The sequence below is a fragment of the Gadus morhua genome, chromosome 6, assembly GCF_902167405.1.
Source record: "Gadus morhua chromosome 6, gadMor3.0, whole genome shotgun sequence".
Taxonomy (NCBI): domain Eukaryota; kingdom Metazoa; phylum Chordata; class Actinopteri; order Gadiformes; family Gadidae; genus Gadus; species Gadus morhua.
Genome location: NC_044053.1, coordinates 22,316,696 through 22,339,852, shown reverse-complemented (window position 1 = coordinate 22,339,852; position 23,157 = coordinate 22,316,696). Strand labels below are relative to the sequence as shown.

Genomic DNA, 23,157 nt, shown 5'->3' with positions numbered 1-23,157 from the left:
TGTGGAAGAACAGCTCAATCGGAATAGAAAAGGATCATATAATACGCCTCAATCGGAATACAATTATCTGTTCGTAATATAATTCTATTCGGCTACAGAAGAGGTGGTGTAGTCTGCTATAATCGACATGCATACACTTATTCCGATTAGTCTGGGGTTTAACTTAGGAAAGCTGCAGTAGTTCGCATTTGGTCCACTCCGCACACCAAACTTGACCGCTGTCAAGGACGGTGGATTTATTGACTGATTCATGTCTTTGTTATCACTCCGTAGTAGTTACAGTAGTCCGGTAACATATCAACCCCAGCGTGTCCGGTTGTTAAGCGACGGGTCATGGGTGACTATGGGTGACACGGGTGGGTTAATGTGTTCGCGTATCGTCGTGTCCGCGCGCTTCCGAGATAACTTTGCAAGAGTACTGCTAGTACTACGGCTACGGTTGATGTGTATAAGTGACTCAATTGTACACACCTTTTCTATCAAATAATTTTTCAGACATTTTTTTGGTCTTAATTTATGTATGTGTTGGTCTTAAAAAGTCTTAAAAAGTCTTAAATTTGACTTTAAAAATGGTGCAAGAACCATGTTAACTCCTGATATAGGCTTACAGACACCTGCTAAGTAGTTCCAGTCAGTGTTTAGATTCTCTGCCCGAGCCCGAGCCCGACGCGGGCCGGGTCCGGCCGATATTTCCCACCACTATCCTCGGGCTGGGCCTTTGATCGAGCGTTTATATTTTTATTTTATCATTGGTTTATTGGCCTAATCTGAGGAGAAATCTATGCAATGAACAGAAATATTATAGGCCTTTATTACACGGATCTTCTCAATGCCGTGGAACGCTCCGTTCACTTGCATGGGTAGTAGTCCCGTGACTTGTCAACCCCATCGTCTTCCGTTGCTAAGCGACGTCACCGTCTTTGCAGACAAATTATTTCTCTGCTGATCAGATTCAGATTCAGACTTTATTGTCATTGTGCAAACTTGTACAATGAAATTGGGGTGGTGCTCACTACCCATAGTGCAAAATAAAGCAGTGCAAAAAGCAAAAATACAAACACAAACAACAGCAATAGGCACAATAAATATAAATATGCAGACATAAGTGTCTTTTTTTTTTTTTTTTTTAATAAATAAATATGGTAGAGGATTTCACATGTCCATTGAGGGTGGGGGGGTCAGGCTTTAAGTAGACAAATTGACAGTAGAGTGGTGGAGGGATGACGTATGTTGGCCAACCCGGAAGTGAGCGTCGCCCTGGGTTCCCTTGACAAAAAGCCAACGGGTTTTTCCATTGGATTTTGGATTATTGCAGAAACATTTGCATCTTTGAAGCACCTCCTCAAAAACTGAAAAAAATAAATAAATAAAAAATAACCGTGCTCCAAAGAACGAAATGTAAACCAATGCATTCTGAATGGGAGTGTTTCTCAGATTTTTCCATGCTGCACAGAACGAAATGTAAAACCATGACTTCATGGTCATAATAATTTAAATATCATTGATATCCTGAGTGTGTAGGGTGGTATTCTATTTTTTTCAACGGGGCTGCATCCAGCCACTAGACCGTCATGGTTGCTATGGTGGTTGCTAGGGATGAGTCGGTCACGACCGATTCGTTCACAACGAACGAATCCCGATCGTGAACGACAAGAACTGGTTCCCCAAAACAAGAAGAACTGGTTCTTTGATTCTTTTTTTTTAACATAAAACAAAAATATGGTCACGTAAATAAAATATGCAAACGAACAGAGCTTCGTCTCCCCGCAACGTATCCTTACATGGCTCTAAAAACCACGGGGCAAAGGAGCTGCCGTCAATTGTCTTGTTTTTGTCGTAAACTAGGGTCCGATGGTTAAAAATTAGACAGATATTCCAAGGTATCCTTAAAAGGCAGCTTGGATGTTTTTATTTTCTGCAGTTTAGACTTCTTCTATAACCTATTTTTGAAAGCAAAACACCAAGCTCATTGATTTAACGAGGCAGGGTTATTTGATTTGGAGAATTGTTGCCACGTCCCAGTGGTGGAGGTATTATATATGAAAGAGGGCATTCAATTATGCTACAATGATCAATTAGGAGGCCGAATCCCTAAAGGAAGTCATGCAATAGGTGACTGAGTCGAGAACCTTTAAGTAAGCTGTACCTTGGGGTCTCTTATATATCAAAGGGGGGTCTCAAAGGATGCATACGCTTCAACCATGCATACGCTTGCAAGATTTTGGCCTAAAGTTCTTCCCAGACCTACACCCTAGCCATCCAACATGCATATCTGAGAATTAGGCCTCTCTTTAATACTGACAAAAAGTTATGAGAGAAATACACATGAACTTTTTGTTATCTCATAAGCGGCGTGGTGCCGGCTCCTTTTGACCTTTTGACCCCAGACTTCAAAAACGCGGCACCACACCTTTAGCCACAAATGTACACCTCCATCCCACAAAAAATGGGGACTAGAAACTAACCTCTGTCTTATGTACATTTACTGTACTGTTGGAGGTCACGCCCCTTTTCCGGCCTTTTTGAGATAGCTAGGGATGCTAAAATGTTTGTCATTCCCCGGGGCCCCGAGAACGACATATCCGAGATTTGGAGTTCTAGCCCTTAGAGAAAAAAAGGTTTTCCCAAATGGACTGTCATTTGGACAAAGCTCCTCAGAAGTGTTGCCTGCAAGACCTAATGGTTCAGAATATGGTGGAAAAACAGTTTTTGAGAAAGGAAGGTCCTACCGCCCTGAAATTTGAATACCTTATTCTAGGGCCTAACTGGGGCCCCCACACCGAAACTTGGCCCGGTCGGACCCCGAGGGCAGGAAGGGGTCCGAAATACGTGTTCCCGATCACGTTTCAATAGATTAAATAACGTGACAGTGTCACGTATTTTCGTGAGACCAGGTTCGAGCGTGTGCATGGGTTGAATTTTGTGTGTCTCACGCCGAATGCATGAGACTTGAGAGCCCTGTACTTACGTGACACAAACCAGCACCGCAAACGTTCTCTCCCGCTTGAGATGAGGTCTTTCTGTATAGGTTTATGGGTCTGATGCGCCGATTTCCCATGCTGATATTTCCGGAGATTCTCGGGCATCTTCGACAATTTGGCTATAGATTGTCTCATTACACGCTAAATAATATAATTATAGCCTAATTAAATATATAGCCTATATATATATATAGGCAATATATATAATTAGGCAATATATATATATATATATATATATATATATATAGCATTTGTGGTTTTGGCATAAACATAACTAGGGTGCACTGTACTATCTGCGCACACCCTTTCTGAAGCCTTTCTCTCGCTCTCTCTCTCTGTCCCTCCCTCTCTCTCTTTCTCTCTCTCTCTCGTAGCGTTTTGTGGAGCACGTCAATTGTCTGAGAACACTCCCATTCAGAATGCATTGGTTTACTTTCGTTCTGTGTAGCACGAAAAAGTCGGACTATCGTGCTCTGGAACACGATTCAATAGATTAACGTTCGTGCGCATGAGCACGAAATTGCGTGATACCGGGTTGTAATACAGCATCTATCTAAATACTAAGGTACTAGGATTACTGGGAAACCTAAAGTAAAACTGAGGCACTAGTATAGGTTCTGCTGTGGGTTACTGTTGGGTTACCTAGAGATGGCTGTTTAACTACTCCAAACTACCATCCTTATTTTTCTATGTCTATAACACGTAATCAGCTTACTATATCAATTATAAGGAATTGGTCATTATTAATGTGTGTGTGTGTGTGTGTGTGTGTGTGTGTGTGTGTGTGTGTGTGTGTGTGTGTGTGTGTGTGTGTGTGTGTGTGTGTGTGTGTGTGTGTGTGTGTGTGTGTGTGTGTGTGTGTGTAGATATGGGCTCTGACTTGGACATGGCCCCTTCAGTCAGAAGCTACTTCCCAGAGAGCTGGCTGTGGGAGGTCCAGCCCGTCAGGTGAGGACTCGCCCAGCCTCATTCTCTCCTTCTAGTTTCCAGTAGTAGTGGACCCTTCAAATATCTATTTAAGTTTCTCATTCAAACAAGATCATTCTTATTATTAGCAATATAAAGAAATGTATTGTGGTCGTAGTTGAACAGGCTGTAGTGACAGTAATATCATTTGTAGTCGTAGTAGCAGTAGTTCCTGCAGCATGGTTGCATTTAAAACTTCCAATAGTGGCTTTGCACATGGCTACACACTTTTTTATAAATGCCAAAAACACAATCAGTTTGGATCTTCTGTCCCATCATGCCGAACCAGTATCTGTAGCTGACTAGAAAGTCGCTTGGAGCATTGTGTAGAAAAGTAGTCCATGAGTCAGAAGGGAGGAGCGTTCTAAAATATAAATGGGCATTTCTTAAAAATGACTGCTATTAAATTCAAATTACCGCACCGTTAATCTATTAATCTGATTATTGGAGGCGCATGTGTTTGTTTTCAGAGACCACCTATTGTCAGTGAACATGAGTCTACCAGACTCTCTCACCACCTGGCAGATCACTGCTGTTGGAATGTTCCAGAATGGTCAGTAGGTTCTCATCAACTCTTCCTTGCTCTCCTTCTCAACGCCTCCTTCTCCCCAGGTCCAATAACCTCTGACCTCACACCAGGATTTTCTGGGGAACAAGAAAATTGTTGGTGTTTGTCTGTTGTTTCTTTGTTTGTCTTGTTATGCATCTGGGGTGCTGTTGTTCGTGGGGTGTATTTAAGCCATTGTGTGTTTGTATCTTGAATGGTAGTTTTTGCTATATTGAAATGATTATGTGATAGTGTTGTTTTGTATATAAACTCTTATGTTTGGCCTGTTGTGTGTTTGTGTTTGTTTGTGTGTGTGTGTGTGTGTGTGTGTGTGTGTGTGTGTGTGTGTGTGTGTGTGTGTGTGTGTGTGTGTGTGTGTGTGTGTGTGTGTGTGTGTGTGTGTGTGTGTGTGTGTGTGGTAGGTATCTGTGTTCAGGATCCTGTGCAGGTATCAGTCAGTCTTCCGGTTAGTGTCAACATTCCTCTGCCCTACCAGCTGGTCCGAGGAGAACAGCTCGACCTGCTGGGCTCCGTTTATAATGAGAACATTGAACCCATACAGGTAGCGACACGCAGCTACAACTCCAATTCACAACAAAACACACCTCAAATTGCAATTGCAGGAAAACAAAGTTCCACTTGCCATATTGGTTGATTGTATAGATAAATGCTTGCAAGGTATTCAGAGAAGTGTCAAGAAAGAGGCACGGCTCCTGTCAAGGAACCAATTAGTCAGACTCATTAAGGAACCATGGCCCAGAAGTATAAGAGGTGAACCAGAAGCATAAGAGTGAACCAGAAGTATAAGAGATAACCAGAAGTATAACAGTGAACCAGAAGTATAACAGTGAACCAGAAGTATAACAGTGAACCAGAAGTATAACAGTGAACCAGAAATATAACAGTGACCCAGAAGTATAACAGTGAACCAGAAGTATAACAGTGAACCAGAAGTATAACAGTGAACCAGAAGTATAACAGTGAACCAGAAGTATAACAGTGAACCAGAAATATAACAGTGAACCAGAAGTATAACAGTGAACCAGAAGTAGAAGAGGTGAACCACAAATAGAAGAGGTGGACCAGAAGTAGAAGAGTGAACCAGAAGTAGAAGAGGTGGACGAGAGGAATTAGGGGTTGAGCAGAAGAATACGGCCGTGGAGCAAAGATGTCAGCTGTTTGTTCTCAATCCTTCCCAGTATTGTGTAACTCTGACGGTTGGTCCAGAGTTCTGCTTGCTCCACTCACAATCCGATGGGGACAGTGGCCTGCGAACCACAGCTTGCGTGTGGACCCATCTCTCTGGTTCTGGAGTGGGGAAAGGGGGCCCCTTCACCCTGCTGGGTCTAAAGCCTGGGGAGCACACCTTGATATTCACCCTGAGGACCAGGGACAGACCAGGGGCCCCAAGAGACATCGTGAAGAAGAAGCTCCGTGTGGTGGTATGACAGACAGACAGACATGGATAAATAGATGGGTCGATGGGTGGATAGATAGATGGATATAACATTTTCCTTGTTTTAACAGCCTGAAGGTGTTAGAAAGGAGACCTCCTCTGTAGGAACTCTGGACCCTCAAGGCATATATGGTCAGCTCACACGCGCAGAGCCATCTAGGACCATCTGTTTCAATGGAAAACAAAAACACTGATATCTAGAACCATGTGTTTCTACGATCACAACACAGGCTCGGAGAAGATAAAAGTGCTGCTTAAGAATAGACCTCCTCCCGACCTGGTCCCTGACTCGTCTGTTGAGCGCTCCCTCTCCTTCAATGGTAGGCTCTGTCTCTTCCTTTAAAGTTGCTATATGTGCGATTTGCAGGGAGTTGTAAAGAGGGCAGAAAGAGCAAGATGTTTGTCGATAAACAACAACAACAAGAAATCGGTTGCATTCACTCACCTTCGAGGTACATTAAGGCAGTTATGAACCAATTATGGAGGAGAGGCCCTGGTGGGTCAGAAATCAGCCAGAGCGTTCTACAATCTAAATGGTCTCCTACAGAGCCTTGTGCAGTCATCTTGAGACCGATATTCTCACAGAGCATTTCACACACTTATAACTGATGGATGGCCTGGCATTTCTAAGAAATCATGTTCAAATAATTAAGTCTTACCTGCAGCACTTTGAAGAGCATCTCCTATAGTTATGGCGACTTACACAACGTTTGCTATGTCCCTGTTGTCCAGGGGTGATCATGGGTAAGATGCTGTCTGTGATACTGGAGCCAGAAGGGTTGGGGAAGCTCATCCGTCGGCCCTTGGGATCTGCAGAAGCTGGGCTGGATGGGCTGCTCCCCCTCATCCATGTGTACAGGTACCTGGAGTGGAACGACCGCTGGAATGTTCTGGGGGAGGACGTCCGGGCCAACATATTTAACCTAAAGACAAGGATCAAAGAGGGTAAACCCCAGTCTGTCCGTCTGTCCATCTGTTGTTGGTTTTTATATATATTAATGTGTGTGTGCGTGTGCATGTGTGTGTGTGTGTGTGTGTGTATATCCATCCATAGGTGTGGTCAATATGTTGTCCTTCAGAGTCAAGGATAATCCGTCTTCTTACAGCTTGTGGATGAAAGGAAAGCCAAGCACACGGTCAGATCATGCTACAAAATGATAATATTAATAATTATATTTGTAGTCGTAGTGTATATATATATATATATATATATATATATATAATTATAATTATTATGATTTTTTTTTTATAATTACCATCCTATACAAAACTACCATCTCTTTACAAACTGGTGCTATCCCATTCCAAGCCTCTCCATATTCAAAGCACTCCAAAACCTGCTTTCTGATTTTCCCTTATTCAGCATTCTGTCTGTCTGTCTGTCTGTCTGTCTGTCTGACTTACAGGTTGACCGCCAAGGTGGTCCATACATTGGCTCTGCTAAAGGATGTGATCAAGGTGGACTATACATCTGTAGGATTGTCTGTGGACTGGCTCATCAACGCCCAGAATGGAGATGGCTCCTTTAGAGAGCTGGCCTTGGATTCCAAAAGAGTGGTGTGTGGCAGCCTCTTTACCTTAACTTGGACGTTAGTTCATGTGACCTTTGATGTTTTTTAGAGACATAGAATGAAAGAGTCCGACTTTTCGCTGTGTAATCGTAAAAAACATTAAACAAGGAACATCTAAACGTCTAGAAAACTGTTGAAACGTCTCAGAATACGGTGTAGAAGACACTAGTCACGTTTCCGCCTAAGGTGAAGCGAATCTTTAGAAAGTTCGCAAAAAAATATTCGAATTATGTGCGTTTCCATCAAGTGGTTAGAGCGGAAAACTACACACATTCCAGGGCGTATCCTTTTGATAACATGCTCTCTCTTAGGTCCTAATATATAGTGGAAATGCGTTGTTTTCCACCTAAAATAGCTGTAATGTTTTTTTCTTCGATGAGAGCAAGGAAAAGTTTTACCTTTTCATCGGTCCACACGTATTATTCACATTGGCCATCTGTTCCATGGAAGTATTTAAAGGATAGGCCTACGTTGTACATATTTATGATTCGAAATTCAATACATTTAACGTTTCTTCATGTCTTAACCTAGATGTGTAATATTTTCAACCTCTTTTTTTACTACAGCACTCACTGCATTTTCTGCAGGAAAGGCATTTTCTAGTTATAATTTGAAATTCGTCCCAGCCTTTATACCACAGATACTCTAGGGTCTATATGTCACGACACAGAACGGGAATCAATAGCAGATCAAAAAGGGTTTATTTCCATACAGTCCAGCGGGCAAATCAGATTCCAGGTACAGGCAGGGTTCGTAAACGGGCAGGCAGGCAGATACAGGCGGACAGGTACAGGCAAGAGATCCAAAACCGATAGGCAGAAGGCTTAGTCCAAAACAGGCAGGGTTCAAAACCGGGAAGAACAGTAAACTATAGTTTCTCTTTAAAGAGCTTCACGCTAGTCGCACTCACGTGGCAGTCAGGTAGCACACAGTACATAACGTGACGATCTGACAAAGTGAGCAGAAAGGGCAGCGTTTAAATACTCCACCAATCAATACAAAATGAGGGACAGGTGGACAGAGAAAATGGAGGGCACAAACAAAAGGCAGGAAGTCGCCCAAATAAGGACATGGGTGTCACCCCGGACACATGACCAACACATGGCTCCAAACTTAAACAAAGTCCAGAACTATCACACTCCAACAGGTAGGGGGAGACAAAAACAACAGTCCATGCGAGGATCCTGACAGTACCCCCTCCTCTACCAACGCCTCCTGGCGTTGACCGAGGTAGGAGCGGGATGCTGACGGTGAAAGTCTTTGATGAGCGAGGGGTCAACAATGTTCCGGGCAGGGACCCAGCTCCTCTCCTCGGGGCCGTAGCCCTCCGTCCACCAGGTACTGGTGGCCCCGACCCCGACGGCGGACGTCGAGCAGGCGGCGAACTGTGTAAACCTCAGACCCATCAACGAGTCTGGGGGGTGGTGGGGGTTTGGGGCCGGAGTTGGGACCCGGACGGCAACACCGGAAGGGCTTGACACGGGACACATGGAAGGTGGCGTGGATGCGGCGGAGGGCCGGAGGGAGGTTCAAGCGAACCGCAGCGGGATTGACCACCTGGGAGATGGTGTAGGGGCCGATGAAGCGTGGATTCAATTTTGGGGAAGTCACCTTCAGAGGAAGGTCACGCGTTGAAAGCCACACCCGCTGCCCCTGGGTGTAGTGGGGAGCCTTGATGCGGCGACGGTCTGCCTGACTCTTCATTCTGGTCTGTGAGCGAAGAATGGCGGCCCGGGTCCGTCTCCACGTCCTGCGACAGCGTCGGATGAATGTCAGTGCTGAGGGAACCCCAACCTCCTCCTCCTGGGTCGGGAACAATGGAGGCTGGTAGCCGAAGCAGCACTGGAACGGAGACAGACCAGTTGACGCAGATGGCAAGGAGTTCATGGAGTACTCCACCCATGGCAGCTGAAGGCTCCAGGCTGTAGGGTCCTGTGACGTCAGGCACCGCAACGCTGTCTCCATCTGCTGGTTGGCTTGCTGCGACTGGCCATTTGACTGGGGATGAAAGCCTGAGGACAGACTGACCTTAGCACCGAGAAGGTTGCAAAAAGCACGCCAAAAATTAGAGGTGAACTGGGGACCTCTGTCTGAGACCACATCCACTGGGAGCCCGTGTAGCCTGAAGACATGCTGCACGAGTAAGTCCGCTGTCTCCTTGGCAGAGGGTAACTTGGGTAAGGGGACCAAGTGCACAGATTTGGAAAAGCGATCAACGATAGTGAGGATTGTAGTGTTACCGTGAGAAGGTGGCAAACCAGTGACAAAGTCCAGGGCAATGTGGGACCAGGGTCTCCTGGGTACTGGTAGGGGTTGTAGAAAGCCAGCAGGTGGTTGGTTTGATGGTTTATTCTGGGCACATACAGAACAGGCTTCCACAAACTCACGCACACTCCGCTCCATAGCAGGCCACCAGAAGCGTTGCTTGATTAACGCAGTGGTACGTCTGACACCCGGGTGACAGGACAGTTTGGATGAGTGACCCCATTGCAGGACCTGGGAGCGGACGGATTGTGGTACAAAAAGACAGTTAGGAGGGCAAGTGCTGGGGCCGGACTCACCAGACAGGGCAGTGCGGACAATGGTCTCAATATCCCATCTAGCAGCTCCTATGAGGCACTGTGGGGACAGGACGGTGCTAGGTGCAGGAGCAGGGTCCGAATCTGGGAACTGACGAGACAGGGCATCCGGTTTACCATTCTTGGATCCTGGTCGGAAGGACAGACAAAAGTCAAAACGGGTGAAAAACAGAGACCAACGAGATTGCCTGGGATTTAAGCGTTTAGCCGAACGTAGATACTCCAGATTCTTATGATCCGTCCAAACTAAAAATGGCTCCTTAGCTCCCTCCAGCCAATGACGCCACTCCTCTAGGGCCAATTTTACTGCCAATAGCTCTCTGTCGCCAATGTCATAATTGCGCTCAGTGGGAGTGAGTTTGTGGGAGTAGAATGCACAGGGGTGGACCTTCTGATCTGCCCCAGACTTCTGAGAGAGAATAGCCCCCACCCCAACATCTGAGGCATCCACCTCAACGATAAACTGACGGTCAGGGTCGGGTTGGCTCAAGATCGGGGCCGATGTGAAACGAGTCTTCAGGTCATTGAACGCTGCCTCGGCAGCTGGTGACCAAGTGAACTTCACCCTGGAGGAGGTTAGAGCGGTTAGGGGGGCAGCCAGAGAACCGTAGTTGCGGATGAACCGCCGGTAGAAGTTAGCAAATCCCAGGAATCTTTGTAGTTCCCGCCTAGATGTTGGACGCTCCCAGTCGGTGACTGCTTTTACCTTCGGGCCATCCATCTGGACCCCTCCAGCTGTGATGACATACCCCAGGAAGGAAACAGTCTCCTTGTGAAATTCACATTTCTCCGCTTTAACGAACAGTTGGTTCTCCAAAAGGCGCTGCAGGACACTACGGACATGTTGGGAGTGCTGGGAAACCGACGGAGAAAAAATTAAAATGTCATCTATGTAAACAAAAACAAACTTGTTAAGCATATCCCTCAGGACATCATTAATCATACCCTGGAACACAGCTGGGCAGTTGGAGAGACCAAAAGGCATGACTAAATACTCATAGTGACCTGAAGGAGTATTAAATGCAGTCTTCCATTCATCCCCCTCCCTTACTCGGACCAGATGGTAAGCACTGCGGAGATCCAACTTGCTGAAAATCTTGGCCCCCTGCAACAACTCAAAAGCTGAGGACATCAAAGGCAGAGGGTAGCGGTTCTTCACGGTGATGTTGTTTAGGCCCCTATAGTCTATACAAGGACGCAGGGTGCCGTCCTTCTTCCCCACGAAGAAAAACCCGGCACCAGCAGGCGAGGAAGAGGGGCGGATAATACCGGCAGCTAGTGACTCACAGATGTACTTGTTCATAGCTGCGGTTTCGGGAGAAGACAAGGAATAGAGACGGCCCCTAGGAGGTGACGTACTAGGTAGAAGCTCGATGGCCAGGTCATAGGGTCGGTGCGGTGGCAGGGAGGTTGCACGGGCTTTACTGAACACAGCCTTGAGATCCAGGTACTCGGGTGGTACTTCAGACAGATCCATGGAATCATCTGTGGCTGGTGAGACTGCAGGCGGGGGGGTAAGGGCATTCTTAAGACAGTTATTCAGGCAGAATGTGCTCCAGCCTAGGATGGTGTTATTAGCCCAATCAATGTGTGGATTGTGCTTTACCAGCCAGGGCCGGCCGAGGACGATGGGAGCAGTTGGTGAGTCTAACATATGGAACACTAGGTTCTCTTGATGATTGCCAGAAATTAGTAGACTCACCGGGGGCGTGACATGGGTTATCTGGGAGAACCTTGCTCCGGTTAGTGCTCTTGCCTCCAGAGGCGTCTTCAGCTGGGCTGGGACGAGGTGTAGCTCAGAGACCAGGGAGGTGTTCATGAAATTGCCATCAGCTCCCGAGTCAATAAGTGCAGACACGGGGTGGGAATGAGCTCCTGTAAAGAGCGTGGCAGGGACAAGGGTACGGATGGTAGAAGAGGGATGAAGAGGAGTGACGCTCACCAGTAATCCCCCTTCTACGGGTGAGCGTTGCCTTTTGCCGGGCATTGGGCGGAGTAATGGCCCGGTTTACCACAATACATGCAAGAATTGGTGTCCCTTCTTCTCTGTCTCTCGGCTGGGGACAGATGGGTACGGTCCACTTGCATGGGCTCTGGTAGGCTGCGGTAAGCTGGCGCTGGCAGGAACGGGAGAGGGGCCTCCGAGGCGGGTGACCTCGGAGGAGGGCGGAACTCTCGCTCCCCGGCGCGCTGCTTCAGGCGTTTGTCCACTCGGATGGCAAGCTCAACGAGGTCATCAAAGGTGGAAGGCAGCTCACGGGTGGCGACCTCATCCTTGATGGCCTCAGAGAGTCCATAGAGGAAGGCATCATACTGGGCATCTGGATTCCATCTACTGGTGGTGGCGAGGGTGCGGAAGTCTATTGCATAGTCAGAAGCAGACCTCTTGCCTTGACGGATCTGCAACATCACTCGGGCGGCCTCTCTCCCGTGCACCGAGCGATCAAAGACCTTCTTCATCTCACCTATGAATGCCTGATAGCTGAGACAGACTGGGGAGTTGGAGTCCCAAACCGCAGTTCCCCACTCTCTTGCACGGCCCGCCAAGAGGGTAATGACATAAGCAACCCGGGACTGATCTGACGGAAAGGTGGCGGGCTGCAGCTGGAACACCAGCGAACATTGTGAAAGGAACGATCTGCAGGTTCCAGGTTCCCCGGCATAAAGTGCAGGAGCTGGCAGACGGGGCTCTCGGAACAGGCTACCAGGTGGACCGGGTGGGTCGGGCGGTGTCGGCAGTTGAGGCTGGGGTGGCCGCACCAGGGCCAGTTGGACCTGCTGCAGCTGGGCCGCCAAGTCTGTGATGCTGGTTAGGATGGCCCCCGGAGAATCTTCAACTGTCTGAAACTGGGCTTGATGTCGACCGAGAAGCGCTCCTTGCCTCTCCAGCACAGCCTTCACCTGATCCAGATCTGCTGATTCCATCTTGGTCAGATCGTACTGTCACGACACAGAACGGGAATCAATAGCAGATCAAAAAGGGTTTATTTCCATACAGTCCAGCGGGCAAATCAGATTCCAGGTACAGGCAGGGTTCGTAAACGGGCAGGCAGGCAGACAGATACAGGCGGACAGGTACAGGCAAGAGATCCAAAACCGATAGGCAGAAGGCTTAGTCCAAAACAGGCAGGGTTCAAAACCGGGAAGAACAGTAAACTATAGTTTCTCTTTAAAGAGCTTCACGCTAGTCGCACTCACGTGGCAGTCAGGTAGCAAACAGTACATAACGTGACGATCTGACAAAGTGAGCAGAAAGGGCAGCGTTTAAATACTCCACCAATCAATACAAAATGAGGGACAGGTGGACAGAGAAAATGGAGGGCACAAACAAAAGGCAGGAAGTCGCCCAAATAAGGACATGGGTGTCACCCCGGACACATGACCAACACATGGCTCCAAACTTAAACAAAGTCTAGAACTATCACACTCCAACAGGTAGGGGGAGACAAAAACAACAGTCCATGCGAGGATCCTGACACTATAGCATATAACCACGTTGTCTGATTACAGTTTAATTCATTTTTCACAATTGACCAGCTCTCATTAAGAAAACTAATCACCACGCCATTCGTTTCAATGGGAATCGTGACGGTCTATACTTTCAACATAAAGTGTACATATTTAGGTGAGTGCTGCATGCAGCGCTCAACTATTGTTCTTCTTAAGTTTTATTCTTTCTTTCTTTCTTTTTTCTTTATTATTCTCTACAAACTTTGGGACCTATCTCCTCAATTTTTCACCTAGTCTCCATTTCAATTTTAAAATGTTCGTATTAGCTTGGAATCCAAGGGCGTTTGTTTTTAGAAGTGGTGGGGACAATAACCATAAGCTTGAGTGTGGTTTGAAAAGTGCTGGGTACCCTTATGTAAGCTATTCATCCATTCAACGCTGCATTACAATATGCTCTACAGTGTATAGTCAGGTGTTGAAAATCCTATTCGAACAATAAGTTGAAAACACAGTTTGTGTTTTGGCTTGTTTTGCAAAACGGCGTTGGAAACACCAGGGTATTGGCTCGGGATAGGTAATACTAATACACACAGGACAAAGATCAGTGTTGGCAATTTAACACTTATCTTGACATCAACAAAGTTTACCAGACAAACAATGCCAGACTGTAAAGGGGGTACGAAATGATACGAGGTACTGAGCATCAGCCTTTTGAAGACGAGCAAGGGCTGCTGGTAGCATATGTTATGCTGCATTAAAAAAAAAAAAAAAAAAACAAGCACCCAGAGGAGAATTGCATCTGCCAAATCCTGACCACCAGTAAACACTTGCGAAGGACCAATGTAGACTTCACTCGTTGCAACATCATAAGCAAATTGCCTGCAAATAAAATCCCCTACAGTTTAGGATAATCACACAGGTTATGCGAGAACATATTTATGTCAGGATAGGCCTACCAGGCTCCAAGTCGTCACATATCTCAATCAGACAAAACAACTATAACCACATTGGCATAGCAATCGCACCATGTGTAGCTGCTACTAGCTGCAATCTATACAATGCATATTAGCTGGAGCACCAACCAGAATCAGATCACAATCGCTTAGGACCGTGGATAGGGAACGTGAGCTGGGTTTAGACCGTCGTGAGACAGGTTAGTTTTACCCTACTGATGATGTGTTGTTGCAATAGTAATCCACTAATAGGGAACGTGAGCTGGGTTTAGACCGTCGTGAGACAGGTTAGTTTTACCCTACTGATGATGTGTTGTTGCAATAGTAATCCTGCTCAGTACGAGAGGAACCAGCAGCCCTTTGGCCAGGTCATCACGAGCAAACAGAACCAGCAGCAAAGTTTACGTAAACCAATTTCTTACCTTATGTGGCCCTCCACATGCAGGCTAGATGATGTATCCATATCGTGTCACAAACATGCTTTTTACAGGAAGCAAAAGGACCGGCTATTTTCTGAATAAAAATGTCAATTTTGGCTGTCTATCTTGAAACTTCTCCAGTGCGTTCACACCAAACGCGACGGGGCAACAAGATCCCATACAAAGTGAACGTATAGATGCGTATCGGGCAAATTTTTTGGATTTGTTTTGATTTGTCGCGCCACACTTTCGCCGTGCACAGGCGAGCGCCTTCACGAGGATTTGTGGCGCGACAAATTCGCTCGAGTTGAAATATTTCAACTTTGACACGAATTTCGCGTGATGAAAGCCAATCAGCGTTCAACAGCGTGGCCACTGCGTGACATGTGTAACGTAACAGCCAATCAGCGTTCAACCGTCAAACTCAGTGCAGAGCAGTCCGGTGTGAACTGCAGCATGGAGGAGAAAGTGATTGTTGCCGTTTGCGACTCTCGGAGCTCTATTATTAATAGTATATAATATAATATAATTGTATATATGAGGACATCACAGCAAAAAGCTCTGTGCGCCTCCGGATGGCCGTAGCGCGGGGAGCTCATAGGGATTGGGCTTCTCGGGAGTCGGGGTTTGTTTACCGGCGTTGCTATGGGTTCCGGTCTTGTGTGTTCCAACGGTTTATTAGGTAGGTCTATCTAATAAATGATGTCTTCGTGCGCGCTTATCGCATGATTTTAGGCTCGACGATTTCGGAGTATGTGGGGATTTTTTCAGTCGCAATTGGTTTGCACATTTTTAAAAGTGGTGGGGACAAAATTCATATTTCAAATAGTGGGGGGGACATGTCCCCCCCGTAATCGATGCCTATGTTGGAATCGCGGCCTTCTTTTCAGATTTTTAAAATAATTTATACTTTTTAAGATATTCTAAAAGTAAGTAAGTAGCGAAGGGATTGTTACATTCATCATGGATCAGTAGCGGTGGGAAAAATAATCGATTCTTCGATGCATCGCGATTCTCGCTAGAACGATTCTGTCTCGATGCAGATAAATTAATAATCGGAATTAAAATAAATAAATAATGTTTTGCCTGCTGCAACATTCTGCTCGCCAGAGAGGAATAATTTTTGTAATTTTAAAATTATTTTTCTTCAGTGTGTATTGGCCAATCTGATTTGTCTTTCACTATTGCGATTCAGCCTACGCATAGCATGCGCGCAAACTCACAGCCAAACACAAGAACTCCTTCTAATTCAAGAGCAGCTTTTCCTTTAATGACATAGAAAAGAAGGATTAGAAATAAAATAAAACTGAAACCTATTTTTTGCATGCTTCCATATTGTGTTATAATGCAAGCTGCATTGATTATTGCATTGTTAATAGAAAGTCATATTTGTGACAAAAGCTTTCTCTCTTATGAAATATTAGATGAGTTGATTCATCTGTTTATGTCTTTAATGATCATCACAAAAGTAAGAAGTGATTAGCAAACTCTGAGTAGCAAACCCAGATGTATATATATATTTTTGAAAACCACGCATGGAAATGTACATTAAAAAAATGGTTGCATCGAGATGCATTGAGTTCATCGATAATCGCTTCAGAATCGAATCGTTGAACTCATAATCGGAATCGAAACGTGAGGTGCCAAGATATTCCCACCCCTATGGATCAGCCGACTAAAAAGAGACAGAGAAACCCAATGTCGGAGGAACAGAAGAAGAGAAAAGGGAGACTGACAGAGAGGCCAGAGACGAGTAAACATTGGGTGAGCTTCTCAGGAACAGCGCGAACTGAAAGAAAAAGAAGACTGCAAATCCGTTGCCGACTTGGCCGTGTTGCTCTTGAAATTGTAAGTACCCTTGGATGTACTTTGTATTGTGGCTTTCTTGATGTTGATAGCCTCTGTAAAAATGTGTTTGCTCGCCCGTTTGGTTGTGAGCCCTGCATGTTTCTAGCTTGCTGGGGTGTTAGCGTACCAGCTACCAAACCCGTTTGTTTCCATGGTTGTGTTGCTGTTTTTCTGTCTCGTCCCCCAGATACAGGCTAAATCCCCAAATCCATGTTCTTGTTTATTTAGATCGTAGACCGCTATTCGAATGCCTCAGATTTTTCTAAGAGTGTAGCCTATATCATTTGATATGTCCAGCTGGCCATATAATGCAAAGAGATGTGAACCTCCATTATAGCTTTAGCCATGTTATACCTTTGGTGTAGTTCCCCGCTTTTAAACATGTTTGTAAACAGATTGCTTTGTATTTTTTCTTAGTTACAAGCGTTGGCAAACAGCATTGTTATGAGTTATCGTTACGAGGCTTGATGACCCAAGACGGCTCGGCCTGCTTGCCCCGGTACAGCCACCACCCACATCCGAACTTGTGCAGGTACAAATGTCATGAGGAAATCCAGAGAACCCTCAAGAAGATGCTTCACAATAGCCGTAATGCAAAAAACAAACCATGATGAACTGTGACTTGCTTTTTTTTCAATATCCAAAATAAATATTTCTCTAACTAAAAAGTGTGTATTATTGAACAAATGAAAGATGATGCGCGCATCTGTTATATAAAAAAAGGGCAACCATTTAAAACCATATACAATACAATATATTATTTATAGTGCTGTCAAGCGATTTAAATATTTGATCGCGATTTATCGCATTAATGTCATAGTTAACTCTTTTTTTCAAATCTTTTTTTTATGCTAAATATCCCTTGATTTCTTTGTCCCTTTAATTGTTCTCATTTTAAGGCTCTTATCAACATGGAGAAGTGCATCGGCTTGCCTTGTGCAAATTTTTTTTTATTGATAACAACATTGGCATATACTGATCAAAACAGGACGATACAAAAAAAAAGCCTATAGTGCAATTAAACGATGAACATACAAACATACTGCCTTGAACATAGCAGTCAGGCTACTGCTTCTTTGTTTTGAGCCAAAGAAAAAAAAAATATATATATATATACAGGTGCTGGTCAAATTATTAGAATATCATGAAAAAGTTGATTTATTTCAGTAATTATATTCAGAACGTGAAACTTACATATTATATCAATTCATTACACACAGAGTGATATATTTGAAATGTTTATTTCTTTTAATTTGGATGATTAGTACTGACAATTACTGAAAATCCCAAATTCAGTATCTCAGAAAATTAGAATATTAGTTACGACTAGTACAAAAAATGATTTTTTAGAAATGTGGGCCAACTGAAAAGTATGAACATGGAAAGTTTCAGCATGTATGGCAATCAATACTTAGTTGCAGCTCCTTTTGCCTGAATTGCTGCAGCAATACGGCGTGGCATGGAGTCGACCAGTCTGTTGCACTCCTCAGGTGTTATGAGAGCCCAGGTTGCTTTAATAGTGGCCTTCAGCTCTTCAGCATTGTTGGGTCTGGCATCTCGCATCTTCCGCTTCACAATACCCCATAGGTTTTCTATGGGGTTAAGGTCAGGTGAGTTTGCAGGCCAATCAAGAAGAGGGATACCATGGTCCTTAAACCAGGTACTGGTAGATTTGGCACTGTGTGCAGGTGCCAAGTCATGTTGGAAAATGAAATCGTCACCTCCATAAAATTGGTCCGCGGCAGGCAGCATAAAGTGTTCTAAAACTTCCTGGTAGACTGCTGCATTGACCCTGGACCTCAGGAAACACAGTGGACCAACAGCAGCAGATGACATGGCACCCCAGACCATTACTGACTGTGGAAATTTTACACTGGACTTCAGGCAACGTGGATTCTGTGCCTCTCCTGTCTTCCTCCAGACTCTGGGACCTTGATTTCCAAAGGAGATACAAAATTTACTTTCATCTGAAAACATAACTTTGGACCACTCAGCAGCAGTCCAGTCCTTTTTGTCTTGAGCCCAGGCGAGACGCTTTTGACGTTGTCTCTTATTCAAGAGTGGCTTTACACGAGGAATGCGACAGCTGAAGCCCATATCTTGCATACGTCGGTGTGTGGTGCTTCTTGAAGCACTCACTCCAGCTACAGTCCACTCTTTGTGGATCTCCCCCACATTTTTGAATCGGTTTTGTTTGACAATCCTCTCCAGGGCGCGTTTATCCCTCTTGCTTGTACACTCTTTTCTACCACATCTTTTTCTTCCCTTCGCCTCTCTATTAATGTGCTTGGACACAGAGCTCTGGGAACATCCAACCTCTTTGGCAATGACCTTTTGTGTCTTGCCCTCCTTCTTTAAAGTATCAATGGTCATCTTTTGGACAGTTGTCAAGTCAGCAGTCTTCCCCATGATTGTGTGTCATACAGAATCAAAACGAGAGACCATTTAAAGGCTTTTCCAGGTGTTTTGAGTTAGTTAGCTAATTAGAGTGTGGCACCAGGTGTCTTCAATATCTGACCTTTTCACCATATTCTAATTTTCTGAGATGTTGAATTTAGGGTATTCATTGGTTGTCAGCTATAATCATATTCTTTTTGGCAAAAAACACTTATAATGTATCAGTCTGTTTGGAATGAATGTATACATTCTACAGGTTTGACTTTCTAAATTGAATTAATGAAATAAATCAACTTTTTCATGATATTCTAATAATATGACCAGCACCTGTGTATATATATATATATATATATATATATATATATAATAAAAAATTTAACCCCGTTAAAATTGGTTTGCGTTAACGCCGTTAATAACGCGTTTAACTGACAGCACTAATTATTTACAATGTTTAGTTGCAAACATTTACACGTAACATAAATGTGTCCCTAATCTTCCAGACATAGCATCTGGCTATGACTACAACTCTCCTGTGGGGACTGGCGACAGCATACCCTCTTGATGTCTGAATCCATCTCCCTGTAATTCCGTACACAAGTGACGTACTTGAGCAGTTACATAAATGTATGATTGCTGCGCAAATTGTTCATGCTATCGTTATGTATTATGTTGGCCAACACTCTTACACTGATCGTTCTGTTCAACAACCAAAGATAATACAAATCTAATCTAGGATATAACATCTCCCCGTCAACTATAAAAAAGGATGGGTTGTAACACAAATACACCATTTCAAAATATTTGACCTTGTCTACTCTTTATGAACACCAACCTCGGACATGGCTCCACACATTCACCTGCTTCTTGCACATGGAAAGATGGGGAAGGGTCGTCAACGAGAAGTAACGACAGTGTTGCAAAATTTCTACCATGAAGCTGAAGGGTGAGCTGTCTAGAGAGAAGTGCGAGCGCAAACCGAGAAATCAGTGAAGAAATGGCCGATCCTGCATAGTGAGCCTTTAAAGGATATACAAACGCTTAAAGGAGACATATTATGAAAACAACACTTTTCCTGGGATTTGGGTTGTTGTTTTGGATCTCTGGTGCTCCCACACGCATACAAACTTTGAAGTCCGTACAGGATTTTTTGAGGAAGATAAGCATTTCTGAAAGTACCCCGCCTACAGTTCCCAAACGAGCGAGTCAGTTTCGGCGCCCCCTCCTACGTAGGAAGGGGGCACAGTTAAATATTACCTCCCACTTCCCCACTCCCCTCCAATCAGAGCATAGCTAAGATTTTGTGGACCAGCGGACGAGCAGCTCCGGCGGGGGGAACTCGGCGGCAGCCCTGCAGCTAAGCTCCGGGAGTACAATCTCTTTCTCTGCCGGACTGCTGCCAAAGCTTCGGCGGCAGTCTGGAGGAGGAGAAAGGGATTGTGCTCCAGGAGCTGAGCTGCAGGACTGCCGCCGAGCTACCCCCGCCGGACTGCCGCCGAAGCTTCGACGGCGGCAGTCCAGCAGCTCCGGCAGTGTACTCCGGGAGCTGCACTGCGGCCGAAGCTTTCCGGCTGCTCCGGCGGGTGTACTCTGGGAGCTGAACTGCCGCCGAAGCTGGCAGTTCCGGAGGGGGTAGGTCTCGGCGGCAGTCCGGCAGCTCCGGCACGGGGAGCTCGGCGGCAAGTCCGGCAGCTCAGCTCCCGGAGTGCAATCCCTTCCTCCTCAATGTCAAGGTTCATGGACTTCAGAGAGTCAACGCCTAAGTTCCTTTCCTCCAATTCCTCTCAACCATGGCCGAGATATCCCTCACTATGAGTCCTTACTTGTTGTGGAAGTGCAAGAGACGTCAGACGCCGTCTTTATGATTCATAATATCATCCGAGGCAATAGCTTTTGGCCGTGATATTAGATATAATATTAGATAAATACCCATGTATAATATAATTTTTATTATATTATATTATATGACATAGATATAGAGCTCCAGGAGTCCGCAAACGGCAACAATCCCTTCTCCTCCATGCTGTGGTTCAGTCTGACAGCTCATTGGTCAATGGGCAGCAGCTCATTCGCAATAAAGCTACAGACACCAGAAACAGCGCATTCTGAAGGGACTGAAACCGAGGGGAATAGCGGAAGGTGAGATTTTTTTTCCTTGTTTAATTGTTGGGAAAACACCATAATAAGTCTCCTTCAAAAATAGATATTGACGCTACAAGTTGATGTCGGCGGGGTTGCTATGGCCGGTCGTTTTGCGGAAATCGGAAAGACGTTGTCAGTCCCGTTTGTTCAATGTTCGCAAGGTCACAGCTGTTTCGAAAAGTGTGATTCCATCTCCATTTTGCGCATTTACTCTCTTTCGCATAAGTCAACAATCACCTCAAGCGGGCGGAAAAACTTTTTTGCGAATTAGAGGACTTTTATGCAAATATTGGTGTTTCCATCACCGTTTACTGATTAGATACTTCAAAATTCGCATAAAAGCAGGGGGATGGAAACGCAGCTATTGTCACTTTAAATTTTGGCTCTGTTATTGCAGCCAGTAGCAGAACATGGTTTATGCATTGTTAAGATTGCATTTCAAACAAATGCATGGCTAAACGTGTTGATAGCAGCTAATCCTACTCTTTCTTACTTGCATCTATAGTGATCTCAGATTAATCAATGTGATCTAAAATTGCTAACGTTGTAGTGGTCCATGACAAATAGGTCAAAGTCATAATCAAGATATGTTTAAAATATGTTTGAAAAGTTTTTTTTGAGTTTTTTTTGTTGAGTGTTCGCTTTCAGAACACAGACATCATTGATAAGACACTATGAACATCCGCAATACATCCAGCACAGATCTGTATTTCCCTTTATAACCTGTTATGTGTGCTGTGTTCTTCATGTAAACAGATGGGTTTTAGATACAATATATCATGTTACATTTTATTAATGTCTATGAAGAGAGGTATGAGTAAGGTGCTGCCTAGAGGTGGCCAGGGGATGATTAAGGTGCAGCCTAGAGGAGAGGAGTAAGGTGCAGCCTAGAGGAGATGAGTAAAGTGCAGCCTAGAGGAGATGAGTAAGGTGCAGCCTAGAGGAGATGAGTAAGGTGCAGCCTAGAGGAGATGAGTAAGGTGCAGCCTAGAGGAGATGAGTAAGGTGCAGCCTAGAGGAGTTGAGTAAGGTGCAGCCTAGAGGAAATGAGTAAGGTGCAGCCTAGAGGAGATCAGTATTGGCAGCCTAGAGGTGATGAGTAAGGTGCTGCCTAGAGGTGGCCAGGGGATGAATAAGGTGCAGCCTAGAGGTGATGAGTAAGGTGCTGCCTTGAGGTGGCAAGGGGATGAATAAGGTGCAGCCTAGAGGAGATGAGTAAGGTGCAGCTTAGAGGAGATGAGTAAGGTGCAGCCTAGAGTATAGGATTTATTTGTTCCACAACAGAAAGTACAGAGAGTGAAGAAGGATCCATTTACACTAAGGCCTGAGGTAAAGTGAAACAGGGCTTGCATAGGGAGTGGAAAATGGAGTCTAAAATATATGCTATATAAAAACGTGTTCTTATTATTGTTTTGACATTATTATGTTATTAATGAGACGGATGGTAAAACATATGTGCTTTACAGCCCTGAGGACAGTAGTTCAAAACACACACACGCACGCACGCACGCACGCACGCACGCACGCACGCACGCACGCACGCACGCACGCACGCACACACGCACACACACACACACACACACACACACACACACACACACACACACAGAGAGCACACAGAGCACACAGAGGCCAATCTGGTCACACACAGTCACCAAGCGCTTGTCTATGACTGTGTGGAACTTCTCCCGGGGCGCTGACAGCTGTGCTCTGGTTGCAGACGGCAGATCCCGAGGAACACTCTGTCTACTTGACATCCTTTGTGCTGATCAGCTTGAAGAGGGCCACACAAATTAAACACTCGGCTTTGCAGCAACAAGTGAGATCCCCCCCTCCACCCACACTGCTCCT

At 45.2% G+C, this 23,157-nt stretch overlaps 1 protein-coding gene across 26 annotated transcripts in view; it reads left to right on the top strand.

Moving 5' to 3' along the window:
• Positions 1-23,157, top strand: part of c5 (complement component 5) — a 62,038-nt gene that overhangs the window by 32,146 nt on the left and 6,735 nt on the right. For all 26 annotated transcript variants that reach the window (XM_030358089.1, XM_030358090.1, XM_030358095.1 and 23 more), the window contains 10 exons: positions 3,848-3,929; positions 4,418-4,500; positions 4,917-5,056; positions 5,694-5,936; positions 6,022-6,082; positions 6,181-6,270; positions 6,683-6,895; positions 7,005-7,086; positions 7,357-7,507; positions 23,027-23,125. In XM_030358089.1, the coding sequence (XP_030213949.1) occupies positions 3,848-3,929; positions 4,418-4,500; positions 4,917-5,056; positions 5,694-5,936; positions 6,022-6,082; positions 6,181-6,270; positions 6,683-6,895; positions 7,005-7,086; positions 7,357-7,507; positions 23,027-23,125 (1,244 nt within the window). The remainder of the gene's footprint in view (positions 1-3,847; positions 3,930-4,417; positions 4,501-4,916; positions 5,057-5,693; positions 5,937-6,021; positions 6,083-6,180; positions 6,271-6,682; positions 6,896-7,004; positions 7,087-7,356; positions 7,508-23,026; positions 23,126-23,157) is intronic.